The following is a 25,535-nucleotide window of genomic DNA, read 5'->3' on the forward strand; positions in this document are numbered from 1 at the left end:
TTTTTCTTCAGCCATTCAGAGGTGGATTTGCTGGTGTGTTTTGGGTCATTGTCCTGTTGCAGCACCCAAGATCGCTTCAGCTTGAGTTGACGAACAGATGGCCGGACATTCTCCTTCAGGATTTTTTGATAGACAGTAGAATTCATGGTTCCATCTATCACAGCAAGCCTTCCAGGTCCTGAAGCAGCAAAACAACCCCAGACCATCACACTACCACCACCATATTTTACTGTTGGTATGATGTTCTTTTTCTGAAATGCTGTGTTCCTTTTACGCCAGATGTAACGGGACATTTGCCTTCCAAAAAGCTCAACTTTTGACTCATCAGTCCACAAGGTATTTTCCCAAAAGTCTTGGCAATCATTGAGATGTTTCTTAGCAAAATTGAGACGAGCCCTAATGTTCTTTTTGCTTAACAGTGGTTTGCGTCTTGGAAATCTGCCATGCAGGCCATTTTTGCCCAGTCTCTTTCTTATGGTGGAGTCGTGAACACTGACCTTAATTGAGGCAAGTGAGGCCTGCAGTTCTTTAGACGTTGTCCTGGGGTCTTTTGTGACCTCTCGGATGAGTCGTCTCTGCGCTCTTGGGGTAATTTTGGTCGGCCGGCCACTCCTGGGAAGGTTCACCACTGTTCCATGTTTTTGCCATTTGTGGATAATGGCTCTCACTGTGGTTCGCTGGAGTCCCAAAGCTTTAGAAATGGCTTTATAACCTTTACCAGACTGATAGATCTCAATTACTTCTGTTCTCATTTGTTCCTGAATTTCTTTGGATCTTGGCATGATGTCTAGCTTTTGAGGTGCTTTTGGTCTACTTCTCTGTGTCAGGCAGCTCCTATTTAAGTGATTTCTTGATTGAAACAGGTGTGGCAGTAATCAGGCCTGGGGGTGGCTACGGAAATTGAACTCAGGTGTGATACACCACAGTTAGGTTATTTTTTAACAAGGGGGCAATTACTTTTTCACACAGGGCCATGTAGGTTTGGATTTTTTTTCTCCCTAAATAATAAAAACCATCATTTAAAAACTGCATTTTGTGTTTACTTGTGTTATATTTGACTAATGGTTAAATGTGTTTGATGATCAGAAACATTTTGTGTGACAAACATGCAAAAGAATAAGAAATCAGGAAGGGGGCAAATAGTTTTTCACACCACTGTATATATATATATATATATATATATATATGAATATGACAGCAACACTCATAACAATGACAACACAATTACATTGACAATCATGTTACGTTATTTTTAAAATGTTTCCTTTACTTTTTCATAACCTCTTTAACACACTACTTCTCCGCTGCGAAGCGCGGGTATTTTGCTAGTGTAATATATAAAGCAGTTTGATTCTTTTTAACAATCAATATTGCTGTTGAGTGACTTTGCACAGCAGAAGCAGGTTTGGAAAGTAAACAGGGTGACCATTCAAAGACAGGGATTGACCTATTTAAATGTAATTTTGTTGGATTATAGACCAGTCTCCTTTGCTGTAAAAGTTAAAAAAAACCAAAGTTAATGAAGTTTGCTATTTACTCAAGGTTGCTTTTTTATTTTTACCTTTTGCTTCTTTATCTCTAGGTGGATCAAGGAAGGAGATAACTGAACACTGGGAGTGGCTGGAACAAAACCTGCTGCAAACACTCTCCATCTTTGAAAATGAGAATGACATTACTACCTTTGTCAAAGGAAAAGTTCAGGTACAATATTTAGATTAGTAATTAGAATTACTTAAGTGTAAAAATGATAGCTGCCTCCTGGGAAGAAATACACTGTATTGCTAATTTGTACATTTTAATAGTGTACAAAGTTGGGTAGGATTTTCAATTGTGTAGTTTCTGCATCCTTTATAAACATTTGCATACACTTACACATGGGTAAGTCAAGAAGTATCCACACATGTTTTAAATTTGAGTATTGTTGGCTATAGTAGTAGTTGCTCATGTTGGCACATAGGTGCAAACCAGTCTAGTTCATTTGTATTTTATTGTTGTTGCTGCCCACTTTTTCTGAGCTGAATGTGCAAAAATAAATCGTTTGACTTTCAGGAATATTTTGGCTGTATGAGTGAAGAACAATAATGTTACTTGTCTACACCCACTACTGCTGACAGTATTAAATGTGCCTGTGACATGGTTTGGGCAAGCAGTTATGTGACACCTAGATTAAGTGTGCTAGTAATTTAGGAGACTTTCAAAAAACTTATGCTCAAGTAAATTTTATATTCTTCCTGTTTTCATTTTTATAAATATATTGCGGATGCTTTGGACTTAACACATTATACTAAACTACAATCCCAACTCGGAGAAAGTTGGGACAGTATGGACGATGCAAGTAAAAACAGGAAGCTGCCATTTGAAAATTCACTTTGACTTCTAATCCTTCAGAAAACCATACAAAGATGAGATATGTAATGTTTAGTATTGTCAGGTTCATATTTTCATAAATATACATTCATTTATGCCACTGAAGGCCTGTAAAACATTTTAAAAATGTTGGGATGGGGCAATTTAGGGCCAATATTAGAGTCAAGACAGACGAACAGGTGATTGTAAACATGCTTTGGGAGAAAAGCTGCATCCAGGAAAGGCCTAGTCCTTTATAGGTGTAAAGATGGGCCAAGGATTGCCAATTTTTCCACAAATGTGTGAGAAAAATCATTCAAAAGTTTAAAAACAGTGTTTCTCAAAAACAGATTGGAAGGGTTTTGGGTAGTTCACCCTGAACAGTACATAATTTAATTAAAAGATGCTAGGAGAAATTTTGGTGCATAAAGGGAAAGGGTGTGTGCCTTATCTGACTGCCCCTGATTTCTGATTTCTAATTCCTCAGATGGCACATCATCAAGAGCAGTCATTCATCAGTAAGTGATATAACCACATGGGCTCAGGAGTAATTAGGCAAATCTTTATCAAGCAACTCAATGCGTAATTACATCCACAAATGCTGGTTACAACTGTCACGTGTTAAAAGGAAGCGATATGTTAACAGTGCAGTTGATTTCTCTGTGCTTAGAGGCATCTATGATGGACCATCACCCAGAGAAAACATGTATTGTGCTCAGATTAATCAAAATTTCAGGCCTTTTTTTTGGAAATAATAAAAAAAAGATTGTCATATTCTCTTGACCAAAGTTATATAAGACTGTTACCAGCTACAAGTACAGAAGGCAGAGTCTGTGATAATATGGGGTTGTGGTAGCGCCCTGGGCAGGGGTAACTTCAACTTTTGTGAAGGTACCTTTCATGCAGATTTTTACAGATTTTGGAGCAACATAAACTTCCTTGAAGATGACATCTCTTCCATGGACATTCATGAATATTTTTGCATGACAGTGTAAAACCACATTCTGCACACATTACTTATGCATGGCCGCATAGGAAGAGGGCTGCGGGTACTTGACAGACCTGCCTATAGTCTTGACCTGTCCTCAGTTGAGAATGTGTGGTGCATTTTGAACTGTGAAATGTGATAACAAAGACCCCCATGAGGCTGTATATTCTGTGAGAAGGAATGACAGTGGTACAACGTAGTACATTCTTTGCTGTCCAAATTTTTTTGGAATGTGTCTGTATAAAAAAAAAAAAAAAAATCAAACCCAATTTAATTTGTTAGTTGTAGCATCAAATAATGGCTATTATGTTGTTTTAAGGCCAAACATCATTTACTATAATTCGCTAATCACTGCATTCTGTTTTTATGTACACTTTCCACACTGTCCCAACCTTTTCTGAGTTGGAGTTAAAGGCTTGCCTGATTTCAAACCTTTTTATTGTTTCTTGTAAGGTGAAGTAAACTGGATGAGGTGAGGTTTTACTTGGTTTAAGTAAGTAGACTGCAAATGTTTAAACTATGTATTCAATGTTGACAAAAAAGAAGTACAAATATTTGTGCGTTATTAGTTTAAACAAATTGTGTTTGTCTATTAATGTGACCAAGTTGAGGATCAGAGTACATTTTAGGAGGAGTTAATTTGTAAATCTAGGAAATTCCAATGGGTTCACAAACATGTTTTGCTGCAGATGGTCATTTTTAGTTACTCCGTAGGTTAGTATTAGTTATGTGTGGGCAACCAAAACTAAAAACAAACCAAATTATCAAAAAAAAAAAAAAAGTCACGTGTTGTAAATAAATCTTTGAGTGTCACTAAATATGTAGATATACTATAGGGTGCCTGTGTAGTTCAGCATAGTGGCAAGATACCATTAATAATATTTAAGGGAATTAACACTGGTTTTATTGGACTAGATCTGCAACACTTCTAGGCTAAAATAAAAGAAAACAATTGTGAATAACTATGGTGACAATTTAATGCTTTTGTTTCTTCATTTGGAATTCGTTTCAGCACAGGAATGAGAGTATGCATATATTCCAGATTGTGCTAATGAAATATTTGCACCTATTTCAGGGTATCATAGCGGAGTATAATAAAAACCATGACATCAAAGATGATGATGATACAGACAAGTTCAAGGAGGCAACTGTTAGATTTCGCAAGCTCTTTGGAATGCCAGAAGAAGAAAAGTTGGTTAATTACTACTCCTGCAGCTACTGGAAGGGTAAAGTGCCCAGACAAGGATGGCTCTACCTCAGCATTAATCACCTATGCTTCTATTCATTTCTTCTGGGAAAAGAGGGTATGTATTTTGGCTTCAGTTTAGAGCAACTGGTTCATTTCAAGAGTTAGAAACACATATAATTTACCTAGAATTTTGAGAATGTTGATAAAAAAATGTATAACTGTAACTAGAAAACTCTTCTTTTAAAAAATATACGATCTTTGCAAGTATTAAAGAATTGGGGCACAAAAGTTTGAAACACCCAAGCAAACTGCCAAAGGATTAAAACATGTCAATGTAGCACATATTTCAAAATCATTGTCATCTACCTCTGAACTACCAGCATCAGGGATGATTCCCACTTTGCAATCGGTACTCTGAAGGGGAAGCTTGGCTCACCAAAACCCTGAACTCAAGCAGATTAGAAAATGAATAGGTAGATCAAACCTTTGCTACATCTTTTAGTACTTCCATTGAGCATTTTCTTAACATTCTCCCATTTTTGCACTGTGGCTGTGTGTAACTTACAATAGTACAAGTAAGTTCTATAATTGTTCAGGTAATGAATTTTCTTCATTTTAGTAGTAAATATATGACTGGCTAAACCACTCCCCTTCACATTGCAGATTGATGCAGTAATCAAAGAATTACTTTATTATGTCAAAACTGCTTTGGAAAAGAAAATATAGCAAATAATCTTCTAATTTCCATCATGGTTATGCAGTTACTGAAGAGAAAGGTGTAGGCTCTCACTTTATTTACAGTGCAAAAATTAACATATAGCTGACTTTACTCTGTACATTTTTGCAAAGCATCACAAAAATGGACTTTTTCCATTTAAATCAAGCCTTCAGAACAGCACAAGCAGTCTTAACATCTGTTAAGTTTCCAGATTGTGCCCCAAATAATTAAAAGTCAGGTTGAGAAGGGACATAATCCTACAAGAAAACACACCTGAGAAACTTACTGGCCTTGGCATAAGTACATAACAATGCTGCAGAACATTTTTTTTAATCTGAATAACACTAGCCTCTATTCAAACAGCATAAGTTTGGGAAAAGCGTGCTTAATCCCTATTGACATGCAAATTAACGTTTTTGTGGTATTTCATAAAATAAAGATTAAATGCTTATATAAAATAGAGACCTTATTATGTTTTAGTTGATTATTTTTAATGTTCTTCATAGTGCATTAAAATGATTTCCTTAAACCATGCTTTTTAGCATAAAAATGCTTTTCATGGTGCCACTGCAACAAAGTCCAATTTAAACTTGAGCGCTTGGTTGAAAGAAAATAAAACTCTGTAAATTGAATGCATTAGCACAGTAAAAGTAAAAAAAAAAATCCAATTGGTATGTAACTTGTATGTAACTCCTTTAACCCCCACCTTATCGTGGTGGAGGGGTTTGCGTGTCCCAATGATCCTAGGAGCTCTGTTGTCCGGGGCTTTATGCCCCTGGTAGGGCCACCCAAGGCAAACTGGTCCTAGGTGAGGGATGAGACAAAGAGCGGTTAAACAAAACCTCCTATGATGAAAAACAATTTTGGACAGCGTTTTCCCTTGCCCGGACGTGGGTCACCGGGGCCCCACTCTGGAGCCAGGCCTGGAGGTGGGGCTCGATGGCGAGCGCCTGGTGGCCGAGCCTGCACTCATGGGGCTCGGCCGGGCACAGCCCAAAGAGGCAACGTGGGTCCCCCTTCCCATGGGCTCACCACCTATGGGAGGGGCCAAGGAGGTCGGGTGCAGTGTGAGTTGGGTGGTGGCCGAAGGCGGGGACCTTGGCGGTCCGATCCTCGGCTACAGAAGCTGGCTCTTGGGACGTGGAATGTCACCTCTCTGAAGGGGAAGGAGCCTGAGCTAGTGCGCGAAGTTGAGAGGTTCCGGCTAGATATAGTCGGACTCACCTCGACGCACAGCTTGGACTCTGGAACCAATCTCCTTGAGAGGGGCTGGACTCTCTACCACTCTGGAGTTGCCCCCGGTGAGAGGCGCCGAGCGGGTGTGGGTATATTTATTGCCCCCCAACTTGGAGCCTGTACATTGGGGTTTACCCCGGTGGACGAGAGGGTAGCCTCCCTTCGCCTTCGGGTGGGGGGACGGGTCCTAACTGTTGTTTGTGCATATGCACCGAACAGCAGTTCAGAGTACCCACCCTTTTTGGAGTCCCTGGAGGGGGTGCTAGAGGGCATACCTTCTGGGGACTCCCTCGTTCTGCTGGGAGACTTCAATGCTCACGTGGGCAATGACAGTGAGACCTGGAAGGGCGTGATTGGGAGGAATGGCCCCCCCGATCTGAACCCGAGTGGTGTTTTGTTACTGGACTTCTGTGCTCGTCACGGATTGTCCATAACGAACACCATGTTCAAGCATAGGGGTGTTCATATGTGCACTTGGCACCAGGACACCCTAGGCCTCAGTTCGATGATCGACTTTGTGGTCGTGTCGTCGGACTTGCGGCCACATGTCTTGGACACTCGGGTGAAGAGAGGGGCGGAGCTGTCAACTGATCACCACCTGGTGGTGAGTTGGCTTCGATGGTGGGGGAGGATGCCGGTCAGGCGTGGTAGGCCCAAACGTGTTGTGAGGGTCTGCTGGGAACGTCTGGCAGAGCCCCCTGTCAGAAGTAGCTTCAACTCCCACCTCCGGCAGAACTTCGACCACATCCCGAGGGAGGTGGGGGACATTGAGTCCGAATGGGCCATGTTCCGTGCCTCTATTGTTGAGGCAGCTGACCGGAGCTGTGGCCGTAAGGTGGTCGGTGCCTGTCGTGGCGGCAATCCCCGAACCCGTTGGTGGACACCGGCGGTGAAGGATGCTGTCAAGCTGAAGAAGGAGTCCTACAGGACCCTTTTGTCCTGTGGGACCCTGGAGGCAGCTGATAGGTACCGGCAGGCCAAGCGGAATGCGGCTTTGGTGGTTGCTGAGGCAAAAACTCGGGCGTGGGAGGAGTTTGGGGAGGCCATGGAGAACGACTTTCGGACGGCTTCGAGGAGATTCTGGTCCACCATCCAGCGTCTCAGGAAGGGGAAGCAGTGCAGTGTCAACACTGTGTATGGTGGGGATGGTGTGCTGCTGACCTCGACTCGGGACGTTGTGGGTCGGTGGGGGGAGTACTTTGAAGACCTCCTCAATCCCACTAACATGCCTTCCAATGAGGAAGCAGAGCCTGGGGACTCAGAGGTGGGCTCCCCCATCTCTGGGACTGAGGTCACCGAGGTGGTCAAAAAACTCCTTGGTGGCAGGGCCCCTGGGGTAGATGAGATATGCCCGGAGTTCCTCAAGGCTCTGGATGTTGTAGGACTGTCTTGGTTGACACGCCTCTGCAACATCGCATGGACATCAGGGACAGTGCCTCTGGATTGGCAGACTGGGGTGGTGGTCCCCCTCTTTAAGAAGGGGGATCGGAGGGTGTGTTCCAACTACAGAGGGATCACACTCCTCAGCCTCCCTGGAAAAGTCTATTCAGGGGTCCTGGAGAGGAGGGTCCGTCGGATAGTCGAGCCTCGGATTCAGGAGGAACAGTGTGGTTTTCGTCCTGGTCGCAGAACAGTGGACCAGCTCTATACCCTTAGCAGGGTCCTGGAGGGTGCATGGGAGTTTGCCCAACCAGTCTACATGTGTTTTGTGGACTTGGAAAAGGCATTCGACCGTGTCCCTCGGGGAATCCTGTGGGGGGTACTCCGAGAGTATGGGGTACCGGCCCCCCTGATAAGGGCTGTTCGGTCCCTGTACGATCGGTGCCAGAGCTTGGTCTGCATTGCCGGCAGTAAGTCGAACCTGTTTCCAGTGAAAGTTGGACTCCGCCAGGGCTGCCCTTTGTCACCGATTCTGTTCATAACTTTTATGGACAGAATTTCTAGGCGCAGCCAGGGCGTTGAGGGGGTCAGGTTTGGTGGGCTCAGGGTTGGGTCACTGCTGTTTGCAGATGATGTTGTCCTGTCTGCTTCATCAGGCCGTGATCTTCAGCTCTCTCTGGATCGGTTCGCAGCCGAGTGTGAAGCGGCTGGGATGGGAATCAGCACCTCCAAATCCGAGACCATGGTCCTCAGCCGGAAAAGGGTGGAGTGCCCTCTCAGGGTTGGTAGCGAGATCCTGCCCCAAGTGGAGGAGTTCAAGTATCTCGGGGTCTTGTTCACGAGTGAGGGAAGAATGGAGCGTGAGATCGACAGGCGGATCGGTGCGGCATCCGCAGTAATGCGGGCGCTGCATCGGTCTGTCGTGGTGACAAAGGAGCTGAGCCACAAGGTGAAGCTCTCAATTTACCAGTCGATCTATGTTCCTACCCTCACCTATGGTCATGAGCTATGGGTAGTGACCAAAAGAACGAGATCGCGAATACAAGCGGCTGAAATGAGTTTCCTCCGCAGGGTGTCTGGGCTTTCCCTTAAAGATAGGGTGAGAAGCTCAGTCATCCGGGAGGGGCTCAGAGTAGAGCCGCTGCTCCTCCGCATCGAGAGTCAGATGAGGTGGCTCGGGCATCTGATCAGGATGCCTCCCTGGTGAGGTGTTCCGGACACGTCTAACCGGGAGGAGGCCCCGGGGAAGACCCAGGACACGTTGGAGGGACTATGTCTCTCGACTGGCCTGGGAACGCCTTGGGATTCTCCCGGAAGAGCTAGAAGAAGTGGCCGGGGAGAGGGAAGTCTGGGCATCTCTGCTCAAGCTGCTGCCCCCGCGACCCGACCTCGGATAAGCGGGAGACAATGGATGGATGGATGGACAATATTTTATTATACATTGTGAATTTTTCCAGTTGTAGATAGTGGTTTAAATTGATACAACATTCTCCTTAAGAAAACGTGCAGCAGCAATTTAATTAGCAAATAGAATGTTACTGTTATGCTAATATGTTTGAATATAAGTAAATGGATATTATGCTTGAACTGTAATGAGACAGCATCTGCAATACTGTGTGCAGTTCTTGTGAACATGCTACAAAAAAATGACAGTAGCAGCTTTTTTTCCCTTACAGATTTCGGATTATTGATCAAGTATTTATCTATACTTTTTATAGTTTTGTTCTATCTATCTTCCAACCTGCTGAATCCGAACACAGGGTCATGGTGGTCTGCTGGAGTCAAACCCAGCCAACACAGGGCGCAAGGCAGGAACCAATCCCGGGCAGGGCGCCAGCCCACCGCAGATATCTATATCTAAATATCTATATCTATATATATCTTTAGACGTGAGGCACGGCTAATATTACATAAAACACATAACTCTAGAAGAACAGAGAATCACAATTAAGAACATTCCTCAGACAAAAGGCAGCCATACTCTGACATGCTGGAAATATTTTCATTCTTCTGTATTAAACTATGTTAGGATGAAATGCTTGGGTAGAATTAGATATTACCCAATAAAAAGAACATAATGGGCTTTTTCCTATTTGTCAAATATATTATGGTGTTGTTAATTTCTGTTTTTTCTTTTTTTCATTCTGTTCTCAGCAAAATTAGTAATCCGATGGGCAGATATCACTCAGCTGGAAAAAAATGCAACTCTGCTTCTTCCTGAAATTATCAAAGTGAGCACTAGATCTACTGAGCATATATTCTCCGTCTTCCTTAACATCAGTGAGACATTCAAGCTGATGGAGCAACTAGCCAACATTGCAATGAGACAGCTACTTGACAATGAAGGCTTTGAGCAAGACAGGTCTCTGCCTAAACTGAAGAGGAAATCACCCAAGAAGGTTTCTGCACTAAAAAGGTAAGTGGTTACTAAACATGGAGTCGGTTGCTTGGAGAGTTGGTGTTCTGCCAATCATTAACAGTACAGTAATTACCAAAAAAAAAGATTTTTGGATGAGAAAAGATAATTGTTTCCCATTTTGATATTGGCAGTCATTGGGAACTGATGCACATTAATTTTAGTATGATTGTCACTTCAGATTCTGGATACATTACTAAATGTAATGTGTGACCTTTACACTTGCCATCAGCCAGTTGCTATGTTTTGTTAGGTGCTAGCTGTATATGCCATGTCTTTTCCACTTTTGACACAAAACTGTAAATCTAAAGTGAGATTGTATTTGTAGACTAACAGCTTGTGGACCACATAAACAAGTTAAATTCTGAAAAGCAAAATTAAACTCATTCTTAGTGTATGCAAATGTTAATATTGAGTTTTGCATTTTTGTAAACAGGGACCTTGATGCAAGAGCTAAAAGTGAAAGGTACAGAGCCCTTTTTCGACTCCCCAAAGATGAAAAATTGGATGGACACACAGATTGTACACTGTGGACCCCTTTTAATAAAATGCACATTGTGGGCCAGATGTTTGTCTCCACTAATTACATCTGCTTCACAAGTAAAGAAGAAACCTTGTGCAGCCTTATTATTCCACTTAGAGAGGTATGTTGTAATATAGGGGCTTATTTGCATGTTTTTCATTTATACAGTTAGGTCCATAAAAAGTTTTTTCTAATTTTGGTTCTGTACATTACCACAATGAATTTTAAATGAAACAACTCAGATGCAGTTGAAGTGCAGACTTTCAGCTTTAATTCAGTGGGGTGAACAAAACGATTGCATAAAAATGTGAGGCAACTAAAGCATTTTTTGAACACAATCCCTTCATTTCAGGGGCTCAAAAGTAATTGGACAAATTAAATAACTGGAAATCAAATGTTCATTTCTAATACTTGGTTGAAAACCCTTTGCTGGCAATGACAGCCTGAAGTCTTGAACTCATGGACATCACCAGATGCTGGGTTTCCTCCTTTTTAATGCTCTGCCAGGCCTTTACTGCAGCGGCTTTCAGTTGCTGTTTGTTTGTGGGCCTTTCTGTCAGAAGTTTAGTCTTCAACAAGTGAAATCCATGCTCAATTTGGGTTAAGATCAGGTGACTGACTTGGCCATTCAAGAATTTTACACTTCTTTGCTTTAATAAACTCCTGGGTTGCTTTGGCTGTATGTTTTGGGTCATTGTCCATCTGTATCATGAAACGCCGCCCAATCAGTTTGACTGCATTTAGCTGGATTTGAGCAGACAGTATGTCTCTGAACACCTCAGTATTCATTCGGCTGCTTCTGTCCTGTGTCACATCATCAGTAAACACTAGTGTCCCAGTGCCACTGGCAGCCATGCACGCCCAAGCCATCACACTGCCTCCACCGTGTTTTACAGATGATGTGGTATGCTTTGGATAATGAGCTGTTCCACGCCTTCTCCATACTTTTTTTTTGCCATCATTCTGGTAGAGGTTGATCTTGGTTTCATCTGTCCAAAGAATGTTTTTCCAGAACTCTCCTGGCTTTTTCAGATGTTCTTTAGCAAAGTCCAATCTAGCCTTTCTATTCTTGAGGCTTATGAGTGGCTTGCACTTTGCAGTGCACCCTCTGTATTTACTTTCATGTAGTCTTCTCTTTATGGTAGATTTGGATATCGATACGCCTACCCCCTGGAGAGTGTTGTTCACTTGGTTGGCTGTTGTAAAGGGGTTTCTCTTCACCATGGAAATGATTCTGTGATCATCCACCACTGTTGTCTTCCGTGGACGTCCAGGTCTTTTTGCGTTGCTGAGTTCACCAGTGCTTGCTTTCTTTCTCAGGATGTACCAAACTGTAGATTTTAACACTCGTAATATTGTAGCAGTTTCTCGGATGGGTTTTTTCTGTTTTCGCAGCTTAAGGATGGCTTCTTTCACCTGCATGGAGAGCTCCTTCGACCGCATGTTGTCTGTTCATAGCAAAATCTTCCACATGCAAGCACCACACCTCAAATCAACTCCAGGCCTTTTATCTGCTTAATTGATAATGACATAACGACAGACTTGCCCACACCAGCCCATGAAATAGCCTTTGAGTCAATTGTCCAATTACTTTTGAGCCCCTGAAATGAAGGGATTGTGTTCAAAAATTGCTTTAGTTGCCTCACATTTTTATGCAATCGTTTTGTTCACCCCACTGAATTAAAGCTGGAAGTCTGCACTTCAACTGCATCTGAGTTGTTTCATTTAAAATTCATTATGGTAATGTACAGAACCAAAATTATAAAAAAGTTGTCTCTGTCCAAATATTTATGGACCTAACTGTATACATTGCATCCGGAAAGTATTCACAGCGCATCACTTTTTCCACATTTTATGTTACAGCCTTATTCCAAAATGGATTAAATTCTTTTTTTTCCTCAGAATTCTACACACAACACCCCATAATGACAACGTGAAAAAAGTTTACTTGAGGTTTTTGCAAATTTATTAAAAATAAAAAAACTGAGAAATCCCATGTCCATAAGTATTCACAGCCTTTACTCAATACTTTGTCAATGCACCTTTGGCAGCAATTCCAGCATCAAGTCTTTTTGAATATGATGCCTCAAGCTTGGCACACCTATCCTTGGCCAGTTTTGCCCATTCCTCTTTGCAGCACCTCTCAAGCTCCATCAGGTTGGATGGGAAGCGTCGGTGCACAGCCATTTTAAGATCTCTCCAGAGATGTTCAATCGGATTCAAGTCTGGGCTCTGGCTGGGCCACTCAAGGACATTCACAGAGTTGTCCTGAAGCCACTCCTTTGATATCTTGGCTGTGTGCTTAGGGTCGTTGTCCTGCTGAAAGATGAACTGTCGCCCCAGTCTGAGGTCAAGAGTGCTCTGGAGCAGGTTTTCATCCAGGATGTCTTTGTACATTGCCGCAGTCATCTTTCCCTTTGTCCTGACTAGTCTCCCAGTCCCTGCCGCTGAAAAACATCTCCACAGCATGATACTGCCACCACCATGCTTCACTGTAGGGATGGTATTGGCCTGGTGATGAGCGGTGCCTGGTTTCCTCCAAATGTGACACCTGGCATTCACACCAAAGAGTTCAATCTTTGTCTCATCAGACCAGAGAATTTTCTTTCTCATGGTCTGAGAGTCCTTCAGGTGCCTTTTGGCAAACTCCAGGCGGGCTGCCACGTGCCTTTTACTAAGGAGTGGCTTCCGTCTGGCCACTCTACCATACAGGCCTGATTGGTGGATTGCTGCAGAGATGGTTGTCCTTCTGGAAGGTTCTCCTCTCTCCACAGAGGACCTCTGGAGCTCTGACAGAGTGACCATCGGGTTCTTGATCCATCGGGTGATGGATTGTACCCATATTGACATTTGTTATTGTCAGAATTTGGTCTGCAAAATAGTAGCATTAAAAACAGATTAGCAAAAGATAAGTTGAATAATTCCAGAAAGTGACACTTTATATCTAGATCTGGATTCTGTGGCACACAAACAAATGATCAATAGACACATTGAAGGAGAAGTGTTTTCCAGTTAACTGCGCTAGAAACTAAAAGCATGGAGTAATTCCTTTTTGGCATTTCTTCGAATTAATAGTCACTCAATGATACTTCAAATTCCCAAAAAAAAATGAAATGTGTTCCATATTGTGTTTGTTCAAGTACATTTTCTTTCTATTAGCTGGCAGTCTGTGTGTTTTGAATTGCACTAACTGCTAGTCACATCCCTTTTCACTGCATGGGGTTATAAGTGGACTGTTTTGTCCATGCACAAATTTAACAGTAAGAACTGAAATTCTATGTATTGATTTACTGCCTGTGGAAAGCAGCTGCTAATTGAATTTTAAAAACTTGTGTTGAATTCATAGCTTGTTTCCTTTTTTTAATTTCCAGTTCAGAATTTTTTATATTATATCTAAATCGATGTAATACACTTTTTTCAGATCGATGAGACGTTTGAGTTGCAATAAAAATAGAATGTCAACTTCATAAACTGGCTTTAATTATCTTCTCCTGAAGCAAAGTTTCTAAAAGTGTAAGAAAATAATGTATGAATGGCTTATACTTTGAATCACTGGCCTCCTAAACTAACAGGGATGCATGCGTCTAAAGCTTGAAGATGATTAAATGCTACTCTGACATAAAACAAACAAAACCAAACATTTCAGCACCTTTCTGCAAAAATCGCTCTTAGCATATATTTGTTTAAATGAAAAACTACAGGAATGTTAAATTATTGTAGCAGTAAACTACCTGTTGGGGCTGTGAATGATTTCACAGCTTTTTTTTTATTATTATTATTTTTGGCTTTTTTGACCTACCATCAGATTTTTAGAAAGGAATTCTACATTTGTGGCAGCTAAGGCTGTGCAGAGTATGTTTATTACACATCAGATAAAGCAACTGTCAATGTAACTTGTCCTTGTCTTGTGTTTCCTCACTAGGTGACAATCGTGGAGAAGGCAGACAGTTCAAGTGTGCTGCCAAGTCCACTGTCTATCAGCACTAAAAACAGAATGACCTTTCTCTTTGCTAACCTCAAAGACCGCGATTTTCTGGTCCAGAGGATTTCTGACTTTCTACAGCAGACAACGTCCAAAATGTACTTTGAGAGGGAGATCATAGGCAGCTTCAGCAGTTCTGATGATGAGGTGGGTCTGCTTATGAACCAAGCATATGCTGTCTGAGAAAAGAATCACAGAGCCCCTACTGGTCCCTTTGCTTCATAATAATTATACTGTCTGAAATACAGGTTGAGGACTATAGTGTTGTTTACAGATAACTTAAATAATATAGCTTTATTTCATTTTTAGTTTCAGTCTAATCATGGTTGATGTGTTTGATATTGCACATTTTTGTCTTATGTAGGGGTGGTCTACATTTTCATACCATAGAGCATTTTCTTTTGAGAAATCTAAATTTGATTGGTTAAACATTTACAAATTTCTTGTGATCTGACTGGACCAATATTTTATATTAATGTTGACTATATATTAGTGTTGACTAATTATTGTCCTTAGTCATAACAAGTTGTGTTTTCTCTGTATCATCATGACTGTTTTCTAATTCAAACACACTGCTGTGAAAAATTATTTGCCCCAACCACCCAACCCCCCTTCCTTCGTTGTTACCAATTGGAAAAAGAAATGTAACCAGTTTTATCTCACGTATTGCTTCGGCCAATTAAATGTAAATGTCATTTGTATTATACAAAATTTGTTTGGAGATCAGAAACAATTGAGGGTTATGAGTAATCAAAGAGAAAATCATGAAAGGGACAAATACTTTTTCACAGCACTGCAGTTATTATATTGTTATAGTAATCCTATCTCTGCCTATAAAACTTCTCTTGGCTTGAATGTCACACCTCATCAGTGTGTTGCTGCCACTCCTTCTAGTAACCTTTACAACTGTCCTTTATTTATTGATTTATTTATTCATACATTCATTTATGTGTATAAAATACTAGCTGTTTTACCAGCCCTCGCCCAGAAAATCTACTAAGATTGTGGCCCTCAGTTGTAGTGTCAGGGATTAATTGGATATATCAGAAGTACTATGTAAGTAACAGAATACTTCTCTGTATACCCAACACCCAACCCCCCATGTCACTCTTGAGTGGAGGAGACTATTAGTTCACTGGAGCTCCCCAGTCTTGACAGTACCATTCCATTTTCTAAGCCTGCTTAATCCTAAACAGGGTTGTGGGGGAGTTGGAGCCTAACCCAGCATGTATAGGATACAAGGCAGGAGCAATCCCTGGACATGTCGCCAGCCTATTGCAGGGTGAAAACACACAAACCACAGGCCAATTTAGTGTTTCCAATCCACCTAACCTATATGCCTTTGGACTGTGGGAGGAAACTGGAGCACCTGGAGGGAACCAATGCAGACACAGGGTCACGTGCAAAGTCCACGCAGGGAGGGCCTGGGATGTGAACCCCAGAATGAACTCAACGTTTTAAGCACTGTACAGATAAGAAAAGTGAAAAGAAAAAAATATTGTGAACTATTTACAGTGTCCACCTCCTCTGTTTTGTCCTTGAGTGGCAACTTTTAGTGAGCTGTGCAAGCATGTAAATTGACCAAGACATGCTGTTGTACCCAGGCCTTGAAGTGGGTTGGTACACTGTCCTGGCAGGTCCTTGTTTTTGCTATGCGAACTGAGCATACCACCACATCATGGCCAAGCCAATAAATCCAACCCCCTGTTCTTTGAATTTTATATAATGTAGATGCAGTTGGCCATTTGTCCTTTATGTATATGTCAAATTTTAGAACAACCCACAAATGGCCAAGATGTAAGTGTATGTGCTTACTGCATACACTATAACAAATTGGTTTATGTGAGTGCAGCAAGACACGATGAACAAGGACAAAGACGATCGACCACAAAAAGTCTAGCATTGCTATTTGCAAACAGCTTGGACTAAGAAAGTAGAACTTATGTAACTGGTATGGACAGATAAAGAAAACTGTAAAAATGCATGCTGTTTGTGGTCAAAACAAACTTCAACTGCTTCTGGTGGAGTTTTTAGAATGTAGGGAGTCATGCTAGTACTGTAAGCCATGTTGGTAATGGTAAAGTTAGAGGGCATATTTGTGGAGTAAAGTAAGTATAAAACTTTTGGTGCAATAAGAGTGTTATTAAAAATGTACATGATAGTAAATTATGCCTGAGACGTTGTCAGTAAAAGCAAAATTTTAACTTTAAAGCCACTTGTTAAGCATGTATTACTTGAGCTTTCTCCTTCTATTGACATCTCACTTTCCATGCCAAATGTGATGCTGTCTCTTTTTTTCTGTCCAGGACACCACTCCTTCTTTACTTATTCACACATTCTATTAGTCAGTGATGCTGTTCATGTAGCCTGTCAGTTTCTTTTCCACCCTTCATTTGCATAATCTCCCCTTACAGCACAGTATATGAAACTTGGCATAGCTACAATTTGTACCCCAAAATGTTTTGCAGAAATTGGGTTTGAAACATAGTGATTGGACTTCCCCTAATCAAATGAAAGAGCTGTGCAAGTTTTGGCAAATTGGTCCAATGGTGTGGATTTGTATAGCAGCCATGTTGTGACTACTGTTGGGGAACATCTCGGAGCAACAAATCTCAGACACAACTACACCAACTGCAGTCATGGGTTTAAACAGATCATCCACCAGTCACCACAATTTCTTTCCTTTCTTTTTTATTTTTTTTTACTCCTCCAATCCTTCCCAGGCAAGTTTTGAGGTGGAGGGATCCTTTTTAAGCTGTGCCCAGGAGTACTTCCAGTGCCAAAATTAATACTGCATTTGAGAAGCACTTGTGGGTGAAGCAGAACCTGATGAATTTGTAAAAGTTTCTAAAATTCTGGTTTTGCTTTGTTATTCTTGGGTATTGAGTATTGCTTGATGTTGAGAAAAAAATAATTAAATTATTTTAGCATAAGGCTACTGCATAACAAAATGTGAATAAGTGACAAGGTGTGAATACTTTCTGAATCCACCACGTATTTAAAACACACATACGTGCAGCTTCCCAGTCTCTTGTTATTTATTGCCCTTTTTCTTTTGAAAATGAATTTACAATTTCAGAAAGCATTAAGGTAGTCTGAACTTCATTTATTACATTTAGGTTACAGTATACATTTATATTTGTGACAGCAATCCTTACAGGCATCGTCTTAACCCATTTTGATTTGTATTTTATGTTCTCCATGTTCCTTTGGGGTACATTAATTTTATCTACAGTACATATGTTTCTGAACATATTATTTAAAGAGCCTTTGATTCTTTTATTATATTAATTACTTTGGCTAGTCAAACTCAGTCCAAAAGTATATAAAATATTAATTTTGTTAATTAAGAAACATTCTGATGCCAAGAAAGACCTTGAATTTAATGCTAACATCAGTTATCTAGGGCAGTTCAGAAGATGACTCGAAATACAAAGGCATTAATGGGACAATGCCGAGCGTAATTCTTAAGGATAAAGAGGACTTTATCTGTCTAAATCAAAACATCTTTTTTTCTTGTTTTCTTTTTTTTTTTTTTTTTTTTTTTTTAAATAAAAAATGATTGAATAAAAACACTAATTCCCCCCCCCCCCTTTTTTTGGGTCAGGTATATTCAAGGCAGAGTAGTTTGCTTTCCAGTAGTCCACAGAGGAGCCTTGGATCTGAAGCTGATGGAGAGCGCCAGTTTAACCTGAATGATAACAGTGTGCCAACTGCCACTCAGGCACTGATGACAATGTATCGAAGAAGGTCTCCTGAGGAATTTAACCCTAAACTGGTAAATTAAACAAAACATGATCAGTGCACATTGTGATAATTCTTCCAGCAGTGCAGAATGTCCTTAATTTGATCTCTCGTTTATTCATTCAGTCATTCCATATAAGAAAAATACTGGTTGAGCAAGGCTATTTTGTCCTGTTGGCACCCTTCCTATAACATAACTATTCCTATAAAACTGTCTCTATATGGTTTTCAGAACTGATGACATAAGTCAGTGCTGTACTTGCAGTGAAGATAAGCAATATAGTATAACCATTGAGGTTTTGTTCAGTTAAGTCTTGGTGAAGTTGAAAGTTCTTTGATCTTACAATTGAAGCATTCAGCCCTGACCACTTCATAATATGATCTTACTTGTCCAATTCTTTAATAAGCTTGACTAATGAAATTATGAAGGCTATGCTGAATAGGTCCTTGTGAGAAATTTAGTAAAGATTAAAGCCCCCTCAAGCCTCACGTTAAAAAGGGAAAGATTTTGCTTTGTCAAATAAGTTAACTGATGGTGTTATTTTGGTGCAGTATTTATTTGCCTCGAGAACACATTAAAGTTGTAGTCATTTGACCTAATTCACTTGCACCACAAAATTCTTTGTTTAAAAAAGAAAAAAAAAATAAAGTGGGTGGAGATGAATAATGTTTCATTATGAGCAGCGCTACTTTCAGTACAGAAATACAGTAACTGTCATTCTTTGTTTTCTAAAAGCAGGAAATAACCCCTCCCAATCTGTCTGTCTCTCTCTCTCTTTTAAGGCTAAAGAGTTTTTGAAAGAACAAGCATGGAAGAATCATTTTGCAGAGTATGGCCAGGGTGTATGCATGTACCGCACAGAAAAGACCAAAGAACTTGTGCTGAAAGGTATTCCAGAAAACATGAGGGGAGAATTGTGGCTACTGTTTTCAGGTGAGGATGAAGCAAGGTTCAGTACACTACCTATTTTAGTTCAAATAGAAGTTGATGATAATATTGCCTTATTTGTATCCCTTGGTATTTTGACATGTACTTGACATGTAAACCTTCATTTGGCAGATCTGTTTCTTCACATTTTGGTGAAAATAAATACTTCCAGTCATTAACAACATTTGCATGTAACCTTTGGTCTTGGTTATCTTGAGGCATTGCGTTTTATTCCAGTTTGTTGGCTTGTTCCCATGGGTTTCTTCAGAATTAGTCTCACTGAAGCCAGGCATATAATATACATCTGAAGACAGGCATGATTAAATTGTGCTTAAAACTGGTGGGAACAATTAGACGCCTCACTGAGTGTCACATACATTTCTAAACCAATCCAGTGCTTCTTGGCGGCACTCAATGTAGGGGTGATGATTTTTGAACTACAAAGAGCAGAGGTGCTCTTGGGGAGAGCAAGGTACTGTCTACAATGAACCATATACAGTCAAAAAGTCTCCTTAAAAAAACAACAAAAAAAAAACCCTATTAGACATATAAATGTGTAAATGTATGTTGTGTGTGTAGAGAGCACATTACACATTTTAAAAATAAACATAACCCGATGCAAGGAAAAACCCTTTCTGTAGCTTCACATTAGCTGTTGGCATTCAACAGCATCAGTGAACAAGTGGTAGACGTGAGCAATATTTTCAGGTGCTGTGTGTGCTCTCTGTTGTTCAGTGTTTTGATGATAATGTATGAGTTGAGGTAAGCTTGAAAGAATTGGCAGCTATGTTAATGAAAATATGAACTTCCAAATATGCGTTTGAAATAAACGGTGTGTCACACTCCGTCATAAGGACTGTTGTTAAGAGAGCTGATGATGAAGAGCCACAGGAAATGCAGATTTCAGTACTCAAAACAGCTGAATCAACAAATCTGCCTAACACCACCAGTAGCTGTATAGGTGAGGCTGTGCTGCATGTCTGAACAAACTATAATAATAATTCTTTGCATTTATATTGCGCTTTTCTCATTACTCAAAGCATTCAGCAATTGCAGGTTAAGGGCCTTGCTCAAGGGCCCAACAGAGCAGAGTCCCTTTTTGGCATTTACGTGATTCGAACCGGCAACCTTCCGATTGCCAGTGCAGATTCCTAGCCTCAGAGCCACCTCTCTGACCTAACTAAAGAAATTTAACATTACTGTCTAATTGGGAATGCAAGCATTCCATGTTGCATATCCGTAGACCACAATGCTTATCTAAACTCTGTTTGCTGTTATGTTATATAGTGATGCAATAGTGAAAATGACAGAAAGATATTGTAGAAGATAGAGTTACTTCCCAAACGTGTGGAGCCCAGTAGCTGTGGTGGTCTACGTGTGTGTGTCTGTCTGACACTTCTGTCTCAGTTCTCATTACAACGTGCAAATGAATTATTAAGCTACAATTACCTTGAGCTACTAAGGGCCTGAATTGATTAGAGAAATTCTAGCTTTTTATTTTGCCTCTTGCCCTCTCTGTGATACGCCGGTGACGGTTTAAAATTCATGGAGTGGAAGAATTGGGGGCAGGTGTTTTAGGAAGAAGTCCTGTGAGTGTAGCCTTTGCAGCACAGGATTTTGCTGCTGTTCACTACACACTATTTAATGAGTTGTCTCCCAGACGTGTATTATTGTTTAATTCATGTCTGGCCCCACGAGACTACTACAGAACAAGCAGAAGTGTGAAGTGAAGTTTTAAAGTCAATTTTAATAGGATTTTTCAGTCTGTTGCTACCTTTCCTAAAGGTTATGCACAGTCTATAACGGAAGCTTTGCCAATGATATAGGAGTTCTTCTGTTGTAAAGTGCATCAGGCTTACTATCTTCAAAAGGTTATGTGTTATTTAAAGGAATCTCCACTTTGTATCACTGCATGGTGAAATTGTCCCAAACAAGCAATAGAGAAAACTGGCTATCAAGTCATTGTCAGATCTTTATGGCAAACATTTGTCATATTTTGCACTAAACCTAGTAAACATTCGTAGTTTTAACTGTTACCTTGCTCTTTTCATGCATTTTTCTAGAGGACTAGTGCTTCCGATTTCAGTATCTTCTGCTTTAACTAGTAAGCCCGCGATTTGCCAGCGAATCGGATATCCAAGAATGGCAATCAGTTTCTGTTCCGTCCGATATCTGGACGGATGACATATCATGGAGGGTGGGTGCGTCTGGGGACATGTCATTTAATTACATACGCATATCTGTAGTAAAGCGGTCTTGTTTTGTGGAGACGTGATTCCGTTGCCTTCGCTGACACCGACCGTTGGCAGAGTGGAGCACAGCAAGTTCAGCCCTGCGTCCATATCTGGTTTACGCCGTGTAGTTTGGATGTCTGGGGCTTCCGTACTGTAATACTGTAATGTGATTCACATATGCGCTGAATCCTCTCGTTTTTGTTTTCTCTATTATGGAGGGTGGGTGCGTCTGGGGACATGTCATTTAATTACATACGCACATCTGTAGTAAAGCGGTCTCGTTTTGTGGAGACGTGATTCCGTTGCCTTTGCTGACACCGACCGCTGGCAGAGTGGAGCACAGCAAGTTTAGCCCTGCGCACTGCGTCCATATCCGGTTTACGCCTTGTGACGCGCTGCAGTGCGGCAATGCACGTGCGCCTCGATGTGCCCAGCGCCTTGCGTCCATATCCAGTTTACAACCTTCGGTTAGTAAGATGGATTGTACTTGCGTATACAAATGCTGTCAGTGGCAATCCTTCACACACTTCACTGATCACCACCTCTATCATTATCACACTAAGCAATGGACTCTGAATGGATCCCTTGTGTCTCACCTTTGATAGGATGATGATGATAGCCAAATTAAGAGAAAGACTTGGTGTAGAGGCAACGGGTGTTGTGCTGAGGTGAAACAGACAAAGTTAGTTTGGACAAGCAGCGTGAAAATCAGAGAATGATTGGTTGAAGAGATGCACCAAGATGAAGGTAGGTGGGATGGGGCCAAGATGGATGTCAAAGAAGATATGCTCTAAGGTGGTGTTACATGATAAAAAAAAGAATAGTTTTCACCTGAAAGGATGCCCAGAACCAAGAAGAATAAAGGAAACACTTTAGTAGACAACTGGCTATCCTGGGCAACTTCAGAAAATGTCTGTTAACTGATAATGATGACAGTTATGGTTGTAAAAGAGCCTAGTTTCAAACTGCAGTTACCTTTTATGTTTTCTATCCATAACACTGAGCTAATTGGCAAAAGTTCAAAACAACAACTAGTTCAGTGCGTCTTAGTGGCTAAAGCTTGAGATTTGTTAAGCAACCATGTTGTTCAGATGCAAACAATTGTACTAACACATACTAGGGAAAAAGTAAATAGCGATTAACGTTTAATCTAAATATTTACTGTCTGGTACACCTATTCAGTAGCAGTGTACACTGCATTATTTTCATTTCTACAGTCCCGCTCACTTTCTCCTTTCCATGCACCACCATACAATAAACACAACTATGAATCACTTATACAGTACCCCAACAGATGTGTAATAAAATGAGCCTTTTTTACAGTAACAATCACCAATCATGCCATCAGATGGTGGTATCATTTTGATTAGCTCATGCAAGTAAGAAATTAACTGTATTTTGTACACGTGACAATAATGGCCTAAAAAAAACTATAAACCTGTATCACAAAATTGAAAAGTGTGCCTAATGTGCTTTCAGATTTACAAACCACTGTAGTACACTTAATATTCAAGCACATTTTAATCATTTTGGACGTGGATCTGACCGGGAATTAGTTTTGGTTTGGGGAGTGATGCAGTCAGCCCTCTAACTTTATTTCAAGGATAGGCTAATACTGTATAATATGTTTTTTTTTTTTTTTGGTCAAATACATATTTTATTGTGTGTATGATGTTATTTAAGCTGGATTGCATCTATTCTTCTTAATCTGAATATTCTTTTTGCACTTTGCAGGAGCTGTAAATGAAATGGCCACACACCCTGGTTATTATGAAGATTTGGTAGAGAAGTCAATGGGAAAATATAACCTAGCCACAGAGGAGATTGAGAGAGATCTTCATCGCTCTTTGCCTGAACATCCTGCATTTCAAAATGAAATGGGAATCGCTGCTTTGAGAAGAGTGTTGACTGCTTATGCTTTCAGGAACCCAAACATTGGATATTGCCAGGTGTGTGCCAAAGTTGTTATTACTGTATTATGTAATTACGTGTTTTTTACAGATGCCTTTACCCTAATACTTATGTCGCCTTTGGTATAGTTTTTTTTGCATGAAAGTATGTAAAGAACTGAACTTTAATTATTTAAATCCTTTTTGTTTTTTAACAACGGGCTTATAGGTAGAAAAAGTGACATGCTGAGGTTCACACACCAAATCAGAAGGAGAAACTGCTTGTAGTGGATGAAAGGAGGATAGGGAGGTTTTTCATCCTTAAATCCTTAAATTGCTGAAACTTTTATTTTCTTGTTTTTATAGGCCATGAATATTGTTACATCAGTTCTCTTGCTCTACGCTAAAGAGGAAGAGGCTTTCTGGTTGCTAGTGGCTCTGTGTGAGAGAATGTTACCAGACTACTACAATACAAGAGTTGTGGGTATGCAGAAATATTCTACAATATACAAATAGAAACACATTTGTAATTAGAGATGCATGGATGTATTATTACTGGATTCAGATTTTTTTGGATGTTGTGCCTGATGATGGAGAAGTAGGAGCAAAGTCTTTTGAAGTTGCTTTCTGTTTACCAGTCACTGTAAATGATGGGGGTAATGAACGCCACAATGGTGGTCTTTAGGTTAAGAGGTAACTTGGAAATGTAGCTATCATGCCCTGAGTGAATGCCTTCTTAAGGAGGTACCAGGCCTTACCGGGAGAAGACCTAGAAGCTGACCATGATTATGCTAGAATGTGCCTATGTCTTCACTTCTGTGGGAGTTAGAAGTTGGACAAAGTTGTTAAGAATATTTTTGGCCTGTTCATTCAGCATTTTTGCCACCACAACCCACACTAGAATAAAGAGTGAAAATAGTTATTTTTTAGTGTACTATCTCCTGAACAATGTTCATGGTTTTTGTTTTTCTTCCATTTATATGTTAAAAAACTGATTGCAATACATACACATTATTGGAATTCTATCCTTTTAGTAAGCAAAAATTAGACATGCATGCTCTTCTTACAGGTTTCGAAGGTAAATATTTCCTAGCATATTCAAACAATATTGGTAATAGAAGTCAGATCAGTAACATTGAGACATGATTTGATTGATGGTGGGTCACTTTGTGCACAGAGCATAGCAGGGCTTCACACTCTGTAGTCTAACAAGGGGCCGTTCATAACCCTACTGGACATACTGTAATAAATTGGCAGTGTCGCATATAGGGCATATCAAAACATGTCATTCATCACAAACCTGTCAACTGTTAGCCTTGTGTGTGCAGGTTCCCCAAAGAAATTAAATTCTTTGCGTAAGGGGTTTTCAAAGTGTTTTAAGCTAAGAATCACTTTGACAAAGTCAGAAGTATGGCAAAATACGTATTTCAGCATTCACCTCTTAGCTTAAAATTCTGATATGTAATTACCACATTTATTTCACTGATTGTATTTGTGTGAAAAATACTAACACGAAGATTTGGCTGAATGTGTGTTTTAAATTGCTGAAATTCAGCCAGTGATCTATAATGAACCCTTGGTCTTGAAGGTAGTGCAGTGGCAAGCAGAGTGATAAAATGGATACAGCAAAAGGAGAATGTGACAGTAGTCCCATAGTTGGACTGCTATGGTTGTACTCTCCAAGCAGACATCAGAGTAGATCTGGCCTCCTTAATGGTATGTTTTCCTCAGGAAAAATGAGCCTTGAATGTTGTTCAACAAGAAAAAAATGTTACTACATGTAGCAGAAACATGTAAATACCAAAACATCAACATAGATACAGTACCAAAGACATGTCTAATGTGTGTGTGTATTTATATATATATTAGATATAGATATATATACAGTAGATACTTTATTAATCCCAAGGGGAAATTCACATACTCCAGCAGCAGCATACTGATTTAAAAAAGAAAAAATAA

At 40.4% G+C, this 25,535-nt stretch overlaps 1 protein-coding gene across 2 annotated transcripts in view; it reads left to right on the forward strand.

The window, feature by feature from the left end:
* tbc1d9 (TBC1 domain family, member 9 (with GRAM domain)) overlaps positions 1–25,535 on the forward strand; it is a 109,564-nt gene that overhangs the window by 66,108 nt on the left and 17,921 nt on the right. Inside the window, exons 3-11 of one of the 2 annotated variants that reach the window (XM_051928109.1) lie at positions 1,583–1,701; positions 4,410–4,638; positions 10,012–10,273; positions 10,710–10,917; positions 14,719–14,925; positions 18,386–18,556; positions 19,306–19,456; positions 23,419–23,633; positions 23,940–24,057. In XM_051928109.1, coding sequence (XP_051784069.1) covers positions 1,583–1,701; positions 4,410–4,638; positions 10,012–10,273; positions 10,710–10,917; positions 14,719–14,925; positions 18,386–18,556; positions 19,306–19,456; positions 23,419–23,633; positions 23,940–24,057 — 1,680 coding nt within the window. The remainder of the gene's footprint in view (positions 1–1,582; positions 1,702–4,409; positions 4,639–10,011; positions 10,274–10,709; positions 10,918–14,718; positions 14,926–18,385; positions 18,557–19,305; positions 19,457–23,418; positions 23,634–23,939; positions 24,058–25,535) is intronic. The other variant, XM_051928110.1, reaches the window with a different exon arrangement.

This window comes from Erpetoichthys calabaricus, chromosome 5, assembly GCF_900747795.2.
Source record: "Erpetoichthys calabaricus chromosome 5, fErpCal1.3, whole genome shotgun sequence".
Classification (NCBI taxonomy): Eukaryota; Metazoa; Chordata; class Cladistia; order Polypteriformes; family Polypteridae; genus Erpetoichthys; species Erpetoichthys calabaricus.